This window comes from Pagrus major, chromosome 22, assembly GCF_040436345.1.
Source record: "Pagrus major chromosome 22, Pma_NU_1.0".
In the NCBI taxonomy this organism is placed as follows: domain Eukaryota; kingdom Metazoa; phylum Chordata; class Actinopteri; order Spariformes; family Sparidae; genus Pagrus; species Pagrus major.
In genome coordinates this window covers 26806077-26823693 of record NC_133236.1, presented here as the reverse complement: position 1 = coordinate 26823693, position 17617 = coordinate 26806077, and the positions used below count along the sequence as shown (strand labels likewise).

Here is a 17617-nt window from a genome sequence, read left to right as displayed (position 1 = left end):
TAGACAGGTTTATTAAATAGATGCAGATATATGATAATCTTTTAATTAACATGCAGTGTTGGTAATGGACCTAAATTTGAGCAGGTGCAGTGTAGTCAGTGTAAAAGCATTTCTAAAGGTGTGAATATGAACATGTGTTTATATTTTAGTTTTCCACCTCCAGCAGGACGACGATGTGAGGATGTCGGATCATCTGATGAATCCGAGGTTCTCTCTTCATGTTCTTCAACACGTATGAGTCCTGCCGAGCTTTCTTCTTGTCAATCACTTTAATGGCCACCTAAACACACAAGTGCACACATGCAAAAGTATGTTTTTTGCCTTAATTCATCAGAGGAAAGTCAAATGAGAACCATTATAGCCACATTTCCACCGCAGGTACTTTCCCCAGGGACTATGACCCTTCAGGGACATTATGTTAACTCCCTGCTTGGGGGGGTACTTTCCAGAAGTACATGAACATTTCTGTTGGTCCAATATTCGCATGGGGGAAACACAGACAACAACGGGCTGATGGGAAAGTTTAGGTCCTGGGACAAAAATTTCTGGGTACTTTAGGTAGAGTGATCTTACAACCAATTTCCCACAAGATAACAATGATGGCATAAAAGCACCAAAATGCAGAGGAATTAAAATTCCTAAAAGTCGATATTGAAACGATCCAGCTTGTTCAGGTGATTACAGTTTGTCTCAGATAATTAATCAGGTGAAAACCAGGGTGTGAATGGCAGTAGGTGGTTGGTAAGATCTAGTATGAGGTCTCCAACAGCGTGTGTTTAAATATTTGCAGACTTGACCTCCACAGGTCTGGTACCTGCAGAGGGTAACAGGGGTTAAGAGGAGCAAACACCCCCGGAGATGAGTTTGGTCATTGCTATGGCGACCAGGTCAGAGACTCAGTGACCGATGAAAGTCACACACACACACACACACACACACACACACACACACACACACACACACACACACACACACACACACACACACACACACACACACACACACACACACACACACACACACACACACACACACACCCTGCCTAAACAAAGTATGAAACAATTAAAACATACAAACATCAGCATCAACATCACATGTGCTAAATTATTTGTGTAATATATATATAAAACCTGAACACAAATCAGAACTGCACTCCATGTAAAATTAGTTTCATTTATGTCTTTAATAGTATCATAAAAGGACTCCAACAACATTTTGTTAAACTTGTCATGTGAAATGATAATAAATGAATCTTGTATCTTGAAAAGAATCATGTTTACATGTCGTTTAAAGAGTCATGGTGACAAAATAATGGAATGACAGATGAGTCTGCCTGTGTTTTTTTCCTACATATCGCAAGAATAATAACAGGCCACTGCCTTCTTAAACCCAGTCTAATGATCGGTTACAAGTTCACAAGTTGTAAACGTGTAATCATAATCTTGTATGTGTGTGATCTTTCTCACGGCCGATGTGCCACCCTCACAGTCTGAGGCGTCTCTCCTCATGTCTCCTCACTCTCACACTCAAATCAGAGAGAAAGCACCGACCTTTTCCCCCGTGCCGATGTGTAGCCCCTCCATCACTTTGGCAAACGACCCCTTGTTGATCATCTTCCCCACCAGATAGGACCCCACCCGTTTGGAGTGGGGGAAGCTTCGCAGCAGCTCCCTGGGGACCTTCAGGGAGGGCAGAGCCGGCCGCTCTCGGCCCAGCCCCGTGGCTTCCCACTGGGACACGCCGCGCTCTCCTTCGCCCCTTCCCTCCGCCACCATATCCTCCGGGGCGGGCTTCACTGCTGCAGCTGGCATCCTGGACAGGGCCCGGGCCCCATGTGGCCACCTCTCACACACACAAAAGCCCAAAACAGGACAGCCTACGTACAGCACACATACTTACACACACAGATACACATAAACACACACACTGGTTGATCGGAGGAAGAAAAAAATCCGTCTTCAGGAGCAGGTGTGTGTCATCGACCGTTGTCCTCCCACTCTGGGGACAGTATATCCTTTACTCCAGACTGTGAAAGTGAAAGATTCCTCTTTTCTTTGTTATTTTACCTTTCACCAAAATCAAGTGCCTCAAGTGTCTCAATCCAACCGTGCAGCATGCAACACATTAGCTTCTCTCTCCTTCCCTCGCTCCGTCTCTCTCTGCCGGTTAGTGGATGATTAACTGTTGTGCTCTCAGGTCAGCTCCAGTGATGAGGAGGACATTCTACACCGTAATTACCCCCCCCACTGCACACACTGAAGGTACACACAGACACTCACCGTCACACAGTAACCATTCAAACTTACTTCCTTGGGGTTCTCTTTAAAATCTTATTTTTTATATCCTGTCCATTTTTAGTTTCCTAGTGACAGAATCATGTCATTCTCTTCACTGGGAAGACATATCAGGGTTGTTGTGATGCACTCATGTGGACTGGGAAAGAATGAGAGGCGAGATGGATGAGTGAACATCAGCTGAAGACTTAGAAAGCCTGAAAATTTGGGCCCAGGATTCTTTTTTAAATTTTTTTTATTTGCTTTCTTGCTGAAAGTTAGATGAGAAGATTGATACCACTCTGTTATCTGTATGCTAAATATGCTAGTTTACCACAAATACTGGAAACAGGGGTAAACTGCTAGCCTAGCTCTGTCTAGTGTCGCCTAACCAGACCTGATCTCCACGGCACTGTGTCAGAACTGAAGACAGGTCTGGCTCCACCTGTTCTCATTCTGGTATAAGGATAAAAAAAAAAAACAATCAACCAATCATAATCGTCTTTGGCAACATTATAACCCAGGATGTAGAGATGGTGCGCCTGCAAAATAGTGTTTCGGGGACCTTGTTTCGCACACAGGGAGATAAGCCTTGGCAGTAAAAATGCTAAATTCCCGCAAAAGAAAAGGTTAGAGCTGCTGCTTGTTAAGGATGTAGCATTAGCGACCAGGTTAGGGTAACTTTTAAGGCAATTTTAGGCACCCAATAACAAGCTCATACTCACAGTCTACATCCAGAAAGTCAGACTAAGCTATTGATTAAGCAAAGGAGCTTTAAGATGTTAATTACTGAACTCCAGAGGTGCTGGTAGGTAGATATTGATACTTTAAGACGGAGCTCTACCAGCTGTTTCCCCTTATTTCCAGTCTGCATGCTTATCTTAAAGGTGCAATATATACAGTTAGTATTGGCATCTTGTGCTGCTCGTTATAACTTCATATTTACTATACATACATGAGGTGGATATCAATCTTCTCAACTAACTTTTAGTGAGAGCAATAAATAAAAGGAATATTTAAAAGCCAAATGCAGAACTAGACTATTTACTTACTAACTAAATCTCATAATATTTACCATGTACATAACAATATGAATGGCTTTCATTGGTTTATGAAGGAGCAAACATTTTCCTACCTTAATTACTGACCTCTGCAAGGTAATTATCTGTTGTTTGGCCCCGGAAAGGTCAAAGGTCAGGGTCCACAACAGATCAGCTACTGGTGGGGATTCAGTGTCTGTCTTAACCACCACTCAGCGAGGCAGATATCTGCCGACTTATTACCATGAAATCTGCACAAAATTGCTATGATTACCGTGATTTGACTTGAATGGTGAGTGTACACAGTTACACTCATAATTTCTGTCAAAAACAAAAGTGGAGTTGTAACATTTCGAAATGATATTAATGATATAATGTAATACTGGAAAAAGGGATCAGGGCCACAGAGTGTGTTATGACAGTGGTGATCAATGGAAAGCAGCAGTGAGGTTTTGTGCTGATGAGTGATGGCTAGCATTGAAGTATGACCGCTTTTCTGCTACTGTGTGTGTTAAAGCGCGCACGTGTGTGTGTGTTTGTGTGTGCACGTCAGGGTCAGATTGCAGTGTGTTGCCGCTCGATTCTTCCTCACTCAGCTGATGAAAGGAGGGATAGAGCCTTATATCCGCCATGTAACCCAATACACTCACACACTCTCAAACACACACACAAAACCTCGCACAACCTTTAACTGAGCGACTGCTGTAGCCAAGTGAAGCTTCTAGAGTTACGTTATTTTGTTTTAAACATGTTGATACTGTATAATTTGATTTGGCATCCAGAGCACACACACACAGTTGCTGCGGCCATGACACTTTTCCTCCTTTTCTGTGCGCAGTCAGGCGCCGTTAAAGTCGGTGAAATCACAGTCAAAACACTTTGTCGACCGCTTCTCTCTCTTTCGGTGGCCGTATACCACCACTTAAGAACTCTTTATGAGATACAATCAGCAACACTGACCAATAAAAGGTCCAAACTGTCGAAACCATAATTAAAAAAAGACACATAAATATAAAAAAATCTCCCATGCTGTACTTTGGTGTCAACAGTATTTTCCAGAATATTCTGAAACGTGCTGCAAAACACAAATCGGTCCACCATTAATGTTGTGAAAACATTAAACCAAACTCCCATCAAGATAATCACTAATTTTCCAAAACACGCTAAATCTCACATCCATCTCGTCTTCTTCATGGACTCACACGCCAGGAGCCCTGCACTTCATAAACGGGTCTTAAGGCCCTGGCGTGTGTTGTGGGAGGAGGTGTTAACACACCCTCCCTAAAGCCGAGGAAGGGTGTCAAGCTGTATCTGGCTTTGTGTTTGGATGGACGCAGAGGAAGGAAAGAAAAGAAAAAGGAAGAAAGTGTGACAGAGAGAAGAAGAAACGGCGTGCTGCGTCCGTGCCCCGACGAAAAGTGATGGATGAGGGACGGGAAGCGAGCGAAAAACTAACAACTACAGGGAGAGACGGGATGAGTGAGAAGGAGAGAAACCGAGCTTCATGACTGAAAAACAAATGTGAATTAATAAGACCTCAAGAGGCTTTTTATATAACCTCGGCACTGCCATGCTTAAATGTTTTTTAGAGGCTTCTCTGTGTATGTGTGTGTCTGTGTGTGCGTTAATGTGTGTTTCCATGGTTCAGAAAAGGTCATTCTCACTGCCAGAGACCACAGTCTATTTGTGTGTGTGTGTGTCTGTGTGTTTTCATGCATACACACACACGTTTGTAAGCCGTTTCTAAAAAGCACTGCGACGTGTGTGTTTTTGAGATTACGAGTCTTTGCATCTACACATGTGCATACATCAGCTCCATTTACATGCCTTACAGTATAATTATGCGCGTATACAAAGTCGAGTGAGTGTGTGTGTGTGTGTGTGTGTGTGTGTGTGTGTGTGTGTGTGTGTGTGTGTGTGTGTGTGTGTGTGTGTGTGTTGCGTTGGCGCAGAGGAATGCTGGCTTGCCTGTAGGACTTGGCGACCTTCTCGGCGGTCACATTAAATGAGAAGAGAAACCCCCTTCTGCTTCCTGCCTGTAATAAATGGATCCCCAGCAACCATTAAGGCATATTTTAACACCAAATAACTCCCCCAAACCACACTAGAACAGACGCAGTCGACCCCCACCCCGCTCACCATCTTTCTTACTCTCTCTGTCTTCTACTCTGTTTCTTTCATTTCTCCATCGACCCTACTGCGTCGATACAAAAAAGGCAAGAAGCTACACGTTAGGATGAGATGTTTTTGACGCCACAGTCGAACTGTTTTGTGAGAGATAAAACTCTCGAATCAATTCAAACTGTCCTTGTCTTCGAATGTTTTAAAGTAGACATCAGAGATTTGTTGTTGCAAATACAGATTGTCAAAAAAGCATATAACAAACTTTAGCAAAACCAACAGGTTTCACTGAATTACAAAAAAAATACAGATCATTGAGGAGCCTCACAAAGACTTCACGTACTGCCGAGTGCTGAAAGATGATGATAATGGAATTTTTTACCTTTATAGTACTTAAAACCTGCATCAGTCTGTTGTGGAGTAAACCTGAAACCAGGAAGTAAAGTGCCAGTTGTCCCTGAAAGTATAAAAATCACTAAATTGCAAAGTGTACAATAGTAATGCACATTAATTCCTCAGCGCAATAACAGGACATTTATTTCGGGGCAAAGGCAATCAGCCTTTAATGAGATTATAGCCAAAAAATAGGGCAGATAATACAAAATCAAATTTCTTTCATTGACTTTATGGATGAGTTCAAGTCATTATCTGCTCCCTTGCAGATGGAAAATTGGGCGACATTTCGAAAACGTTTCTAGAGTTGCACGAGAAAATACGACTTGTTGCATACCATGCTCGTCCTGTGTAATCCAATTCTTTCAAATTGATTGAAGACTTTATTTATACCCTTTTTTAAGCCATAGTCTTAAAGAAGAAGGAGGAGGAGGAGGTGGTGGAGGAGAAGGTGGTGGAGGAGAAGGAGAAGGAGAAGAAGAAGAAGAAGGAGAAGAAGTAGAAGAAGTGGAAGAAGAAGAAGAAGAAGTAGAAGAAGTGGAAGAAGAAGAAGAAGAAGTAGAAGAAGTAGAAGAAGAAGAAGTGGAAGAAGAAGAAGTAGAAGAAGTAGAAGAAGAAGTGGAAGAAGAAGAAGAAGAAGAAGATACAGCTGGTGACAAGAAGAAGGAGGAGGAGGAGGTGGGGGAGAAGGAGGAGAAGAAGAAGCAGAAGAAGCAGAAGAAGAAGAAGCAGAAGAAGAAGAAGCAGAAGAAGCAGAAGATACAGCTGGTGACAAGGAGAAGGAGGAGGAGGAGGTGGGGGAGAAGGAGGAGAAGAGGAAGCAGAAGAAGCAGAAGCAGAAGCAGAAGAAGAAGAGGAAGCAGAAGAAAAAGAAGAAGAAGAAGAAGAAGAATGAACTTGATCATTTTTGCGGGCCTTGATATTGTCCGTTGTGCTTGCATCCAATTTCTGAGATTCCCTGTTATATATTCATTTGGTTGTGTGGTTTTCCTTTATCTTTGTTTTCAATTCCAGTTCCAATGAATATCTTTAGGAAGTAAAAGTTCATTGCTCTTTCAAACGGTGTACTTACATTCTTATCCTGTCATCATTATCCTGTGGCATAAAACGGCATGAAAATATGAATAATATCACTGATCGCAATTGTTTCTGGGACAATATATTGTCCAACGGCAGCAGTTATTGTGACATGTCTCAATATAATGATGTCAAGTCCAGACAGACTCTAGTATCAGGGCTGCTCTCTGTCCACCTCTGTGAGGGTTCTGGAGCTGCTGTCCCCGTCTGCCCTCCAGTGGACACAACAGACCGATGCAAGGACACTGCATGAACAGCCAAGAGAAAGACTAATCAAAAAGGGATCATTTCCTGTCTCTCTTTCTGAGTGACAAAGCAAAAATACACATTAACTCAGAGGCGAAAGGTCAGAGAAGGTGTGGTATCAGTCCCACATCATGACGACTTCTTTCTAGACTGTTCAGTGAGACAGAGAAATCACCTCAACATGAGGCAGAAATATCAACACACACACTTTTAGCCTGTAGACCAGAGCAGCAGGTCTTGCTCTGTTGCTTTACACGGCCTCACTCTCACACCACCTGCATACTTTCCCCACAGCAGAGTGAAACAAGTGTGTAACACGTTAACACTCATTGTGTAAGGGTTGTTGTTGTCAGAAGGGATTTGGGATAATGTAGGAAATAATTAACTGAAGCCAGCCATGCAGCTTGAGGGAAAGTGAGTCACTTCATCACAACATAACTCCTGCAGTGGAGTAAACAGCACAGAGCGATGTTGTGTAACTGCATGAGAGGATACTTGGATGGACCAGCAGGAGAATTTGCAAATTGGGGAAAACGGTTGACAATGACAAAGAACACGGACAAAGGTTGGAGTTTATATGCTTTTAATTAGCTGACATTGAGGGGACAAGGACTATTTTCTTTCTGTATTGCTGCGCAGAAGGAAATGTGCATGCACTCATGGACGAGAGGCTAGTAGACTGAGCTAAATAAGTTAGCTAAAGTTACAGCTGAGCCAAGGAGAACGGCATTAATGTTTACACCCCTCCCTGTCCATTCACAAGCAGCTCGCTCATGAGTAGATGCACGGTTCCTTCTGCACAGTGATACAAGGTCTGAGGATTATCTTGAGTAATGGGGTGAATTGTCCCTTTAAAAAGACAATATTGGACCTTGTAGTGATGATGTCACTGTCTGCTCCTACATAATGACTCGTGTAGTTTTGTGGTTAAGAGGAGGGGGGAGGTAGATGGCTGTCAATCACTGATGACTGCATCTGTGACCGCAGCCCCCCTGATGCGTCATCATCTGTCAGTGACAACCGCCGTCACCTCACCGTGTCGTCGTCAGTCAGCGCAGCGTAGCATGCTTAGCATGTCATCAGTCAGTGCCTGCATGTTGCCTGTGGTCGAGCCCTCTCATGTTCTGTGGTCTCTGCTGCAGTGATGCTGATTGGAAACGTTCTCCATGGTTTCTAAACAGACAAACAACGCGCTGCGCTCTAAGACTTTAAGCTCCGCGTCCTCCACATCATATACTGTGAGAGCAGCACATGGACCAAACCACCGCTGCCCACAGAAACATTTCAATGAGATCAGGTTGCTTCGGCACCAAATTCGAGCAGAAATGGTGCTGAATTACCTCTCTGAACAGTTAGGGGAAGTGTGTTTTATGAAAACACCATGTGCCAAAGAAAACTGAAATAAAGAAAGGGCAAAAAAATTAAATAACACTAGTAGCATGCTTTGATTTAAGGCTTTCTTGAATTCTTAACTCACGTCTAGACTCAGTGTGGAGATATTTAAGTGTTGATGTATCAGATGAACTTGTCTGCAGCATCACTTTTTGAACATTTTGAAAATGTAAAATAGTTGTGGTTGAAACACCACAGCAGTACTGTAGACCAAGCTTATATTTTTTGAGCACTGAAAATTTTAATTGGGGCCTTAACACATAAGATATTAATCAAAATTAGCCCCACGTAATCCCACCTGCTTATGAAATGACCAGATGCTGAAAGCTTATTAACTTTTTGTTTGTTTGTTTGTTTGTTTTAGTGACATTTGTTTCAATTAATGGTTCAGTTATAGTTTCTGTACATTTTGTCTCCCAACACAATCCTCTAAAAGCTTCTTCAAGCTTTTACAGTTTATTTTTTAAGATATAATATGTAACATTTCTGTGTTAAACTTAAATATGACTAACTTTTGTTGTGTATTTTGAGTTGTGTACCTACATTTTACCATTTTACCAGAAATATGTAATTTTATTAAAGATAATGGTGCATTTTTCTGTTTTTCCTCACCTGTTGCTATAACTTCCGGTAGAGAGTCAGAGAATGAGGAAGGAAGTTGGTAAACGTGTCTTAAAATTATGTGAATAAAACTTTAATCAGTGTTCAAAAAAAAAATCAGTGAAATGATTAATGAATTAATTTATCTCTTATCAGACAACATAAACTTCTTCTCCATCTTATCTAATTCAGTCTGTTGGTGTTGAGTTCTGGACAACAAATTGACTCATTGTGTTACTTTTCACCGGCTCTAAAGTCAATTTGTGCTGCCTGAAAAGTCCGCTCACACACACACACACACACACACACACACACACACACACACACACACACACACACACACACACACACACACACACACAATACATATCCATAAAAAATGTCTTTCCCAGAGCTTCAGTCCATCACACTCTGCTAATCCCACACAATCCTGACCAAGCCTGAAATGGGAGTTTGTGTCACGGGTGGTTTAGAGGTTTTCTACTGTCAACAAAACACTGACGAGAGCGAGCGAGCGAGCGAGCGAGCGGGAGAAAGAGAGAGAGAGACACACACACAGAGAAAGAGAGAGAGAGAGAGAGAGAGGTGGAAGAAAAATACAGAAAGAAAGGGATGAAAAAGAGCCCACCCCTTTGAGCTGACAGGCTGAAAACAGAGCGGTGTAACACCAAAAAAAGTGCACTCCCACTGTCGCTAATGCGGACCGTGTGTGTCTGTGCCTGAGCGCATGTGTGCAGATGTGTGGCAGTGTGTTTTGGTGCACGCGCATGTGTGTGCCTGTACGTGCAGATGCGCATGTGTGTGTGTGTGTGTGTGTGTGTGTGTGCTGGAGCAAGCCTGCTGTGCCGTTCCCAAATTGAAATGTGAAAGAAACGTGTTGGAAGGTGATGACAAGAGTGAAGTGAACCAGTCGTTTCCTGAAGGCCCAGGCCAGATGTGTCGCACACAGAGCCTCAGAAATCTGCTGCACATTTCTCTTTAATAACCAGGATATTTAACCAGGGGAGGTGGTAGGAACTTGCGGCTGTGTGTGTGTGTTTTTTTGTGCGTGTGTGCTTTACCTGTGTGCTCAAATGTGTGCGTGTGTGTGTTACGTGTTTGTGTTTGCTGGAGGAAAACCGATGTGAGTGTGTGTGTGTGTTTTGGGGCTGGATGGGATGTGTGGTTTATTACTTTAATTGGACATTTTTTTCAGACTGCAGCCCTGCAGAAAAGTGAAGGGAAGGAGAGGAGGAGCGGGACGACAGAAAGAAGTCTGACAGACTGACGGCCACACCTCCGATCACCACTCAGGACACACACACACACACACACACACACACTGGGTCTATTCCATACTGTACTCAGCTACTGACCACAATGCCCGCCACTTCCTCCAGGAGCAAGCCCTGGCGCCTAGAATAACAAAGAAAATATTCAGCTCCATACTGTCTGATGTCTTAATATTTCCAACCCTTCTGTTCTCATATACGCATGATTCATGGACTATAACTTAGAAATACAATCAGATCCTTTTCCACTGATCCTTCTGCTAGTTAAATAAAGCTTTCGGAGGAGGAAATACTGCAGGGGTGTTGCAGATTCGGCGAAGGCCAGTTTTTGTGGGGGGACAGTCTACTACAGTGTATCTACAGTAAATTCACTATATAGGCCCAATTTAAGTGGGATTAAAGTGTGTTGAAAACAGATTTTCAAGTCTTAAAAGCACAATGAAACAATTACTCTCGAAGAAGAAGATGAAAAACGCATACGCACCTAATTATTTGTTGCCGTTATAGTTTTATTTTCATTCCATCCTTTTATAACTGCACATACAGCCAGACAAATGACAGCTGGTATTTGTGTTTTTTCTTTTAGAAAGTTAACAACCTTCCACAGAAAGCAGGGTTTAATCAGACAACATATGTTGTTACAAGATCAGCTTCATCTTTTGGCAATGTACACGTGAGCAAATATAATCTTAATGACTGTTTTTTTAAGCAGCTGATGAATTAATGTTTATTTAAAGGAGCAGTTTAATATTTGGAGAAATACGTGATTCACTTTGTTTCCCAGAGATCCTCAACACTCCCATGGCTGTGTGTTAGATACAGAGCTGGAGCCAGGATGCGATTAGCCTAGCTTAGCATAAAGACTGGAAGCAGGGGCGAACAGCTAGCCTGGCTTTGTAAAGTACCTCATAATTAACACACTGGATCCAGCTCCATACTTAAATGTGCAATATGTAAGAATTTGCTGCTTGTCAAATTCAAATAGGGAGCAGCATATTACCAGAGTAACCCATAACTGCCATGAGCTAATTAGCTTAGTTATCCGTGCAGACTCTGGCCACACTGGGAGCTTGGAGCACCAGGGAGTGTTGGTGTTTTTTTATTAAGACTATCACCTCCTGAGGAAGTAAGCTGCTAGAGGCTAGCTGGTTAGCATGCTAACTTCTGTAGATATCTCTGCAACACAATACATAGACATCTTTGACGTATGCCCAAAACAGTTTAGTTTTTTTTAATCCTTTCAATTAATGTTTTAATGTTTTAAACTAGAAGTTTTACATATTGCACCTTTAACACAGACAATGTGATCAAACCCAATCCATTTGGAGTAACAGATTAATGTATTTAAAAGCTTATCAGAAGCCAAAACACTGCAGAATTCACAGATGGGATTTTACAACTTTGGAAAGTTATCGTTGTTTCCTCACAATGATCATGAGATAATCGGTAGGATTACAAAGTGATCCGACAGGAATGCGCGCTTGCATCTCGTTTTAAATCATCTGAAATTTTAATGAATTACCAGATAAAATGTACTCTGCTAAAGCTGCTTAAATGTCTTGGCCAAAATGGCCCTAAATCTGGATAAAGGATAAAGTCATGCTGGTCCAATTCCAGGTGCTGATACTGACCCAAAGCTCGTTTTAGTGCTGCTAACTGAGGCGAAATTCTCAGTCCAAAACCTAGCCGATTCTAGCAGCCATAAATGGGCCACAACGAGCTCATATTTGTTCTTTTTGGTGCCAGAACACAGCCATATGTGCTGACGCTCAGCCACAACAGGACCAACACGACTTGGGTTGGTTTTTGTGTCGTTAGCTGCTGCATGCGAACGTAATATTTCCAAACCCAGACGTGGTTCCACAATCGGCTGCAGCGGGACAGTGTGAATGGCTGCATTGTGCGTGCTGCAGAAGAAGAGGTGCAGTTTGTTTGGGCAGGAGGAAGCTGCTATTTACACAAAAGGTGTTGGACCAGCACACATTTAATCGCTTTGGCTTGTGCGTGTCTGTGTGAGTGTGTAATGAGAGAGTGTTTAGCTGTGTAAGCCCGTGTGTGTGAACATAATCGCCCATGATATACAACATTATGGCCGTTTCTTAATAGCAGTGTTTTAAGAACAGCCATTAATGCAGCTTGTAAAATATTCCCAACACCACGCCAAACACTCCCTTCAACTTCACCTCCCTCTTTCCCTCTCACTCTCTACCTCTCTCCACCTCGCTCTGCCCCTCTCGCTTTCCCTCACCTCATTTGTGGGAGAATTTATTTAACTCGTTAAAAACAATTCTCTGAATATTCCCAGCTGAGTGACCAGGCTTCCGTTTTTTTTTTTTTCCGCCCTCGTTCTCTCTCTCTCTCCAGCTTTGTTTTTTTTCCTCTCTTCTCTTAAACTAACCTGTATAATGTTGTCAGAACTGCTTGAGAATGAAGTGCTAAGTGTTGCTTTTTATGGGGAGGAAACAGACTGGAACAGCGGGTGTGTGTTTTCTGATGCCTACTAGACACACACACGCACACACATACATATATATACATACGTATACACACACACACACTGAGGAAACCTCAGAGTGAATATGTTATGAATTACAACCTGTTCATTGATGAGATAGCCCCGAAGCTTTAAGCTAGTAGGTCATTAGCGTTTGTGAGTATGCGTTGCACTCCAGTATATGTGTGTGTGTGTTTGTGTGTGTTTAGGGTTGACAATGTCATTAAGGCACCTGGTGAAAATCTGTTCTCAATTGTTGTGGTGATTTCTGCTGTTTTAATTTGGACAGTAAAGGCGCTGCCAGCTCTACCCGCCGCGATGCCGTGACCACTTAGCAATGTTAACTCCATTCCCATGCACACCAGCCCTGTAGGCTCCACACACACACACACACACGCACGCTTTGTTTTATGTATCGTGTCCATAAAAGCCCAGCTCATAATTTGTTTTCCAAAATCCTGATGTGTCATGAGTGAGGAGTCTTTGTTTAAAGGGTGTGAATAATGTGCAGAAAATTACTAGATAAAACTGTCATTCAAAGGATTGTAAAGAAAAACCCGTTGCCCTTCCCTTCTTTCTCTGTCTCTGCGGTACGGCTCCATTAAAACACTGATACCAGGAGTGGATGTACTGTAGAAACGAAACAACAAAATGGAGGCACGGCCACAAATTTTTTAAATGTGCAGCCATCTGAAGAAAACCTCCAAATACTTCTTCTTCTTAAATACCACATAATAATATAGTAAGAACCTTTATTTGTATGGACAGTAAAAGACAGAGGTTGGATCTGATCTGAAGATGACCCAAAACAACCAAAAGGGCATAAAACGGACACTTAATGCAGAAATACATGTTTATAAAGAACTGGTTTTAGTGGAGATATAAAAGAAAAGGTCACGGAGGTAACAAAACAAGGTTTAAAGTTTAAACAGAGGCTGCCAGTATGTGCTGTTTTCTACTTTATCAACACGAGAATCAAAAGAAAGATTGAGATAAAAAAATAAGTGCTCTTTTTTTAATGCCACGTTATCAACTCTACTATGAAATTCTGATGAGTTTTCAAGCTTTTACATTTGTGCACTCGTGTGTTTTTTTCTGCATCATCTGCACATATTTATTTTGGTCGTTTGAGTCATAAGTTCATATGACCTCTGTTCTGTGAGGGCTTGAATTTGATCAGTACTCTTTTTCTTTTTGCTTCCCTGGCTCCCTCTCCATCCCTCCCTCCCTCCAGGCCCTCTGCTGTCCCAGCTGACAGCTGGCTACGAGCACCTCTGACTCTGCCTGAGGATGAGATAAGCTGAAACATGATTGGATGGAACTAAAACAATTCCTGAAGGGGAAACTGTGCAGTTGCATCAGAAAAAAGAAATGAATACCCGCTGAGCAAATATCACACTAAAAAACTGCACCCACAACACTATTGTTTGCCAGGCCCAGATTAAGGACGCTTTCTTTCCCTTTTGTTTTACTTTTAAATGGATTTCCATGCTCTAAAAAAGCTGCTTATACATCATGTTGAAACATTAGTGGGGTTTAATGGTAGTAACGGTGGTGCTGCCGAACAGTGAGGGGTCCTGGGAATCAAACGGAAACCAGATGGATGCTTGGATGGCACCGAGTTCCTTCACCTCAACCAAACAGGAAATGGAATTATGGGCGATTATTCACGCTGCTCGCAGCTTCGAATCTCAGCTTACATGTGTATGATCGCCTTGTTTTGACTTGCTTAGGGAAATGTGCATGCGTTTCTGTGTGTGTGTGTGTGTGTGTGTACGTGATTAGGTATGTGGGGTGTTGGCCGTTAAAGACAGCTAATAAAGTCTGTTCCCTTTCATTAGCGTGTGTTAAAAATGGCCCTGGCGAAATGAGTTTGTGTTCATGTGTGTTTCGGCGTAGGTGAGTTTGACTGTGTCTGTGTTAACTAGGTAATATTATGCGTGTTGAGACAGCATGCACTCGAGTGCCTGTGTGTGCGCGTTTTTTGCGAGCGTGTATTCAATAAGCATGTGTTATGTTGTTAATAGCACACCTCGTTGGCCGGGCAAAATGAGGTCGTTAAACTGGTGCACAACTATGCTTGTGTACTCTGACTTAACAAAGACAGGTCTATATTTGTGAACGTAAGAGTAGTGTGTGTGTGTGTGTGTGTGTGGGTGTTTCTTCATTACTTCACCTTCACACAGCTGTGTTGTAGCATGTGAGATGCTAGCATGATACTCCCTGTTTGCTAAACCAGGTCGACTCCAGCACATTGATGGTACTCGGTTACAAATTCTGCTCATTAAGTCTTGGTTGGGCCACAAATAAAGTTATGGGCCAGTTTTCTGAAGGATCCACAGGTGAAGGTAAAGGTAGAGGTGTCAAGTGGGTTTTCATGAATATTGATATCACATAATGGGATTGAAACAAGGATCGGGGACAGATAATGTACTTTTTAATGTATTAGTATCATCTGAGTAAAATGTGTCAATATCCATACTAGTGGTTTCATTTGGTAGCTGACTGAAGTTTATAAAACGAAAGCCTTTTCTCATCAGAAAAATTACCGTAAGTCAAAAATAAAAGCAGCTTATTACAACCCATATTTCGATTCTTGTTTGGCAGCGACCTAAAGCGACTGTGGGTATTATTAAAGATGAAAAGGAGGAAGTGGAGGAAGTTAAACAAGGACAGGACTTTCACTCAGGAGACTGCTGATTGTGTCCAGTGTGACACTAGAAGTCATCGGTAAGTTGTTGAAACTTATCAACGTAATGACGTAATGGTCTTAAGTATAAGTTACTTAGGTAACGTAGGTATGTTTGTAACGGAAGTTATAGAAGTAATGTAGTGATTTTAACCCAAATTATTTTGGTTTCCCAAACCTAACCAAATACTTTTCTTGTCTAATCTAATCAAACTGTGACCGGACAATGAAGGTCCGGTATGTGTGTCGCTGGTGTGCTCCAACGGTGACGTTGATTTAGGGAACATTTATATATGTCGCTATGGGAGACGCTGACAGTCGACCTATACAGTCGTTTAGGTATTAGGATGTGTTGAAAAACTGTTCAAAATTGTACTAAATAATACACTTGTAATGAAAAACATTGATCTGAAGCTCGATTCTGAGTTCTTTCTGTAAACAGCTTTCTAATAAATAACAGATTTAGCAACTTCTGATCAACCCATATCAATTTCAGTCTTAAACTTTAAAAGTAAATACTGATTGCACAGTGTAATGGCTGCAGCGAAATAACACCATCTGTGTATAGACTGGTTCCCTATAAACCTCACCATCAGGCTTGATTTTTCCCAGTAAAACAAAGGTCTTATGGCTCAATGGAAGTCTGTCTGCCATTGCACAACCAAAACAGGCAGAGGTGTTGTTTTCCCTGGTTGCTATCCCCAGGTAACGGTGGAACAACTGGAATAACTGTGGAAACTCTACACAGCAAAAGACAAACAACCCCGCTGATGGAGGAGGCAAGGAAGGCGAAAAGTTGTCTACTTCTGCTTTAAATTTGGTCAGTTGTGCCCACTTCATGAAGATGATATGACAAAAAAATCACTTGTTAAAAATCCAGCAGACACAGTGTGAATTTATTCATAGGTCATAGTTTAATATTCACTCTTCTTTTAGCTCAGTTTTCATCTCAATCAACTCCTCTTTAACTGCTAAATGCTCCATTATTTTCACTAGCTTAGTCTGTTTGTCGTTTGGTGCTGGGCAGGTAGTGTACCGTGGGCTTCTTGAAGGTTTTTTCTGACAACAGCTGCCTGCTGTGTCTGGAACGACACTGATGAACGTGAGAGTGAACCGAAAGATTAAAGGAACAGGCCGTAAAACAAAACAAAGGGCTGAAAGAGGTTAAAATGAGAACAGAACTACAGAAACTGGTGATAATTTCAGAGCAACCTCTTTCATATTACACCTCCTCATCTGACCCACTGTTAAAATAAACATTTTGATTAGAGCAGCTTTAACTGTGTGTGACATGAACTGAACATGGAGTCGGTGGTAGCAGGTATTCGGAGTGCGGGACTAGTTTCTTCCGATCCTGCCAGTCACCAGGAGCACAGATGATGATATGTTCACACAGCTGCAATCTCAGATGTGGCTGTTTTAGCAGCTCCTAACTCTACACCTCGCAACGGGATACACTTTATTACAACACACACACATGAATGTGCACACAGCACCCCTCCCAGTCATGCCTGGCAACTTTGTAGTTTCTCACAGCTCGGTTCCCTGGAATCATTAAAAATGAGGCCAAAAAAATCCTAACCTTGATACCTGTGACATGCTTCAATCATTTTCCAGCCTTTAAACAGGGAGGGAGGTGGAAAAAGAGAAAGTTCGACTTTAAGTTTAAACAACTCTGATCTGTGTGCTCTTTAGCAGCTCACCGTGCGGGCTAATCATGGCAAAAAAGTTAGGGAAAGGGGAAAAACCGTGCATGAAGACAAGGCTGCATACTCTTTAAAATAAAGTTCACAATAGAGCGAACAAACACAACCAGGAGAGCTACTCAAGACTACCAAAGTCTTCTGATCGTCGTCTTTATCCATGTGAACAGGTGGCATGGTTTTCAATATGCTTTCTACACCACTGTAAAATACAGGAAGTCGTAAACTTGAAAGACCAAGTCTGAACCTGGACTGTGGATTTCTCTGTGAAGGACTCGGGTTGGATTTTCTGCAGCAGTCCAAAGGATGTGACTTTAT

General features: G+C 42.2%; 1 protein-coding gene across 1 annotated transcript in view; it reads right to left on the bottom strand.

The window, feature by feature from the left end:
- Positions 1 to 17617, bottom strand: part of LOC141018307 (uncharacterized) — a 100114-nt gene that overhangs the window by 8665 nt on the left and 73832 nt on the right. The window contains exon 2 of the mRNA XM_073493242.1: positions 158 to 280. Within this exon, the coding sequence (XP_073349343.1) occupies positions 158 to 280 (123 nt within the window). The remainder of the gene's footprint in view (positions 1 to 157; positions 281 to 17617) is intronic.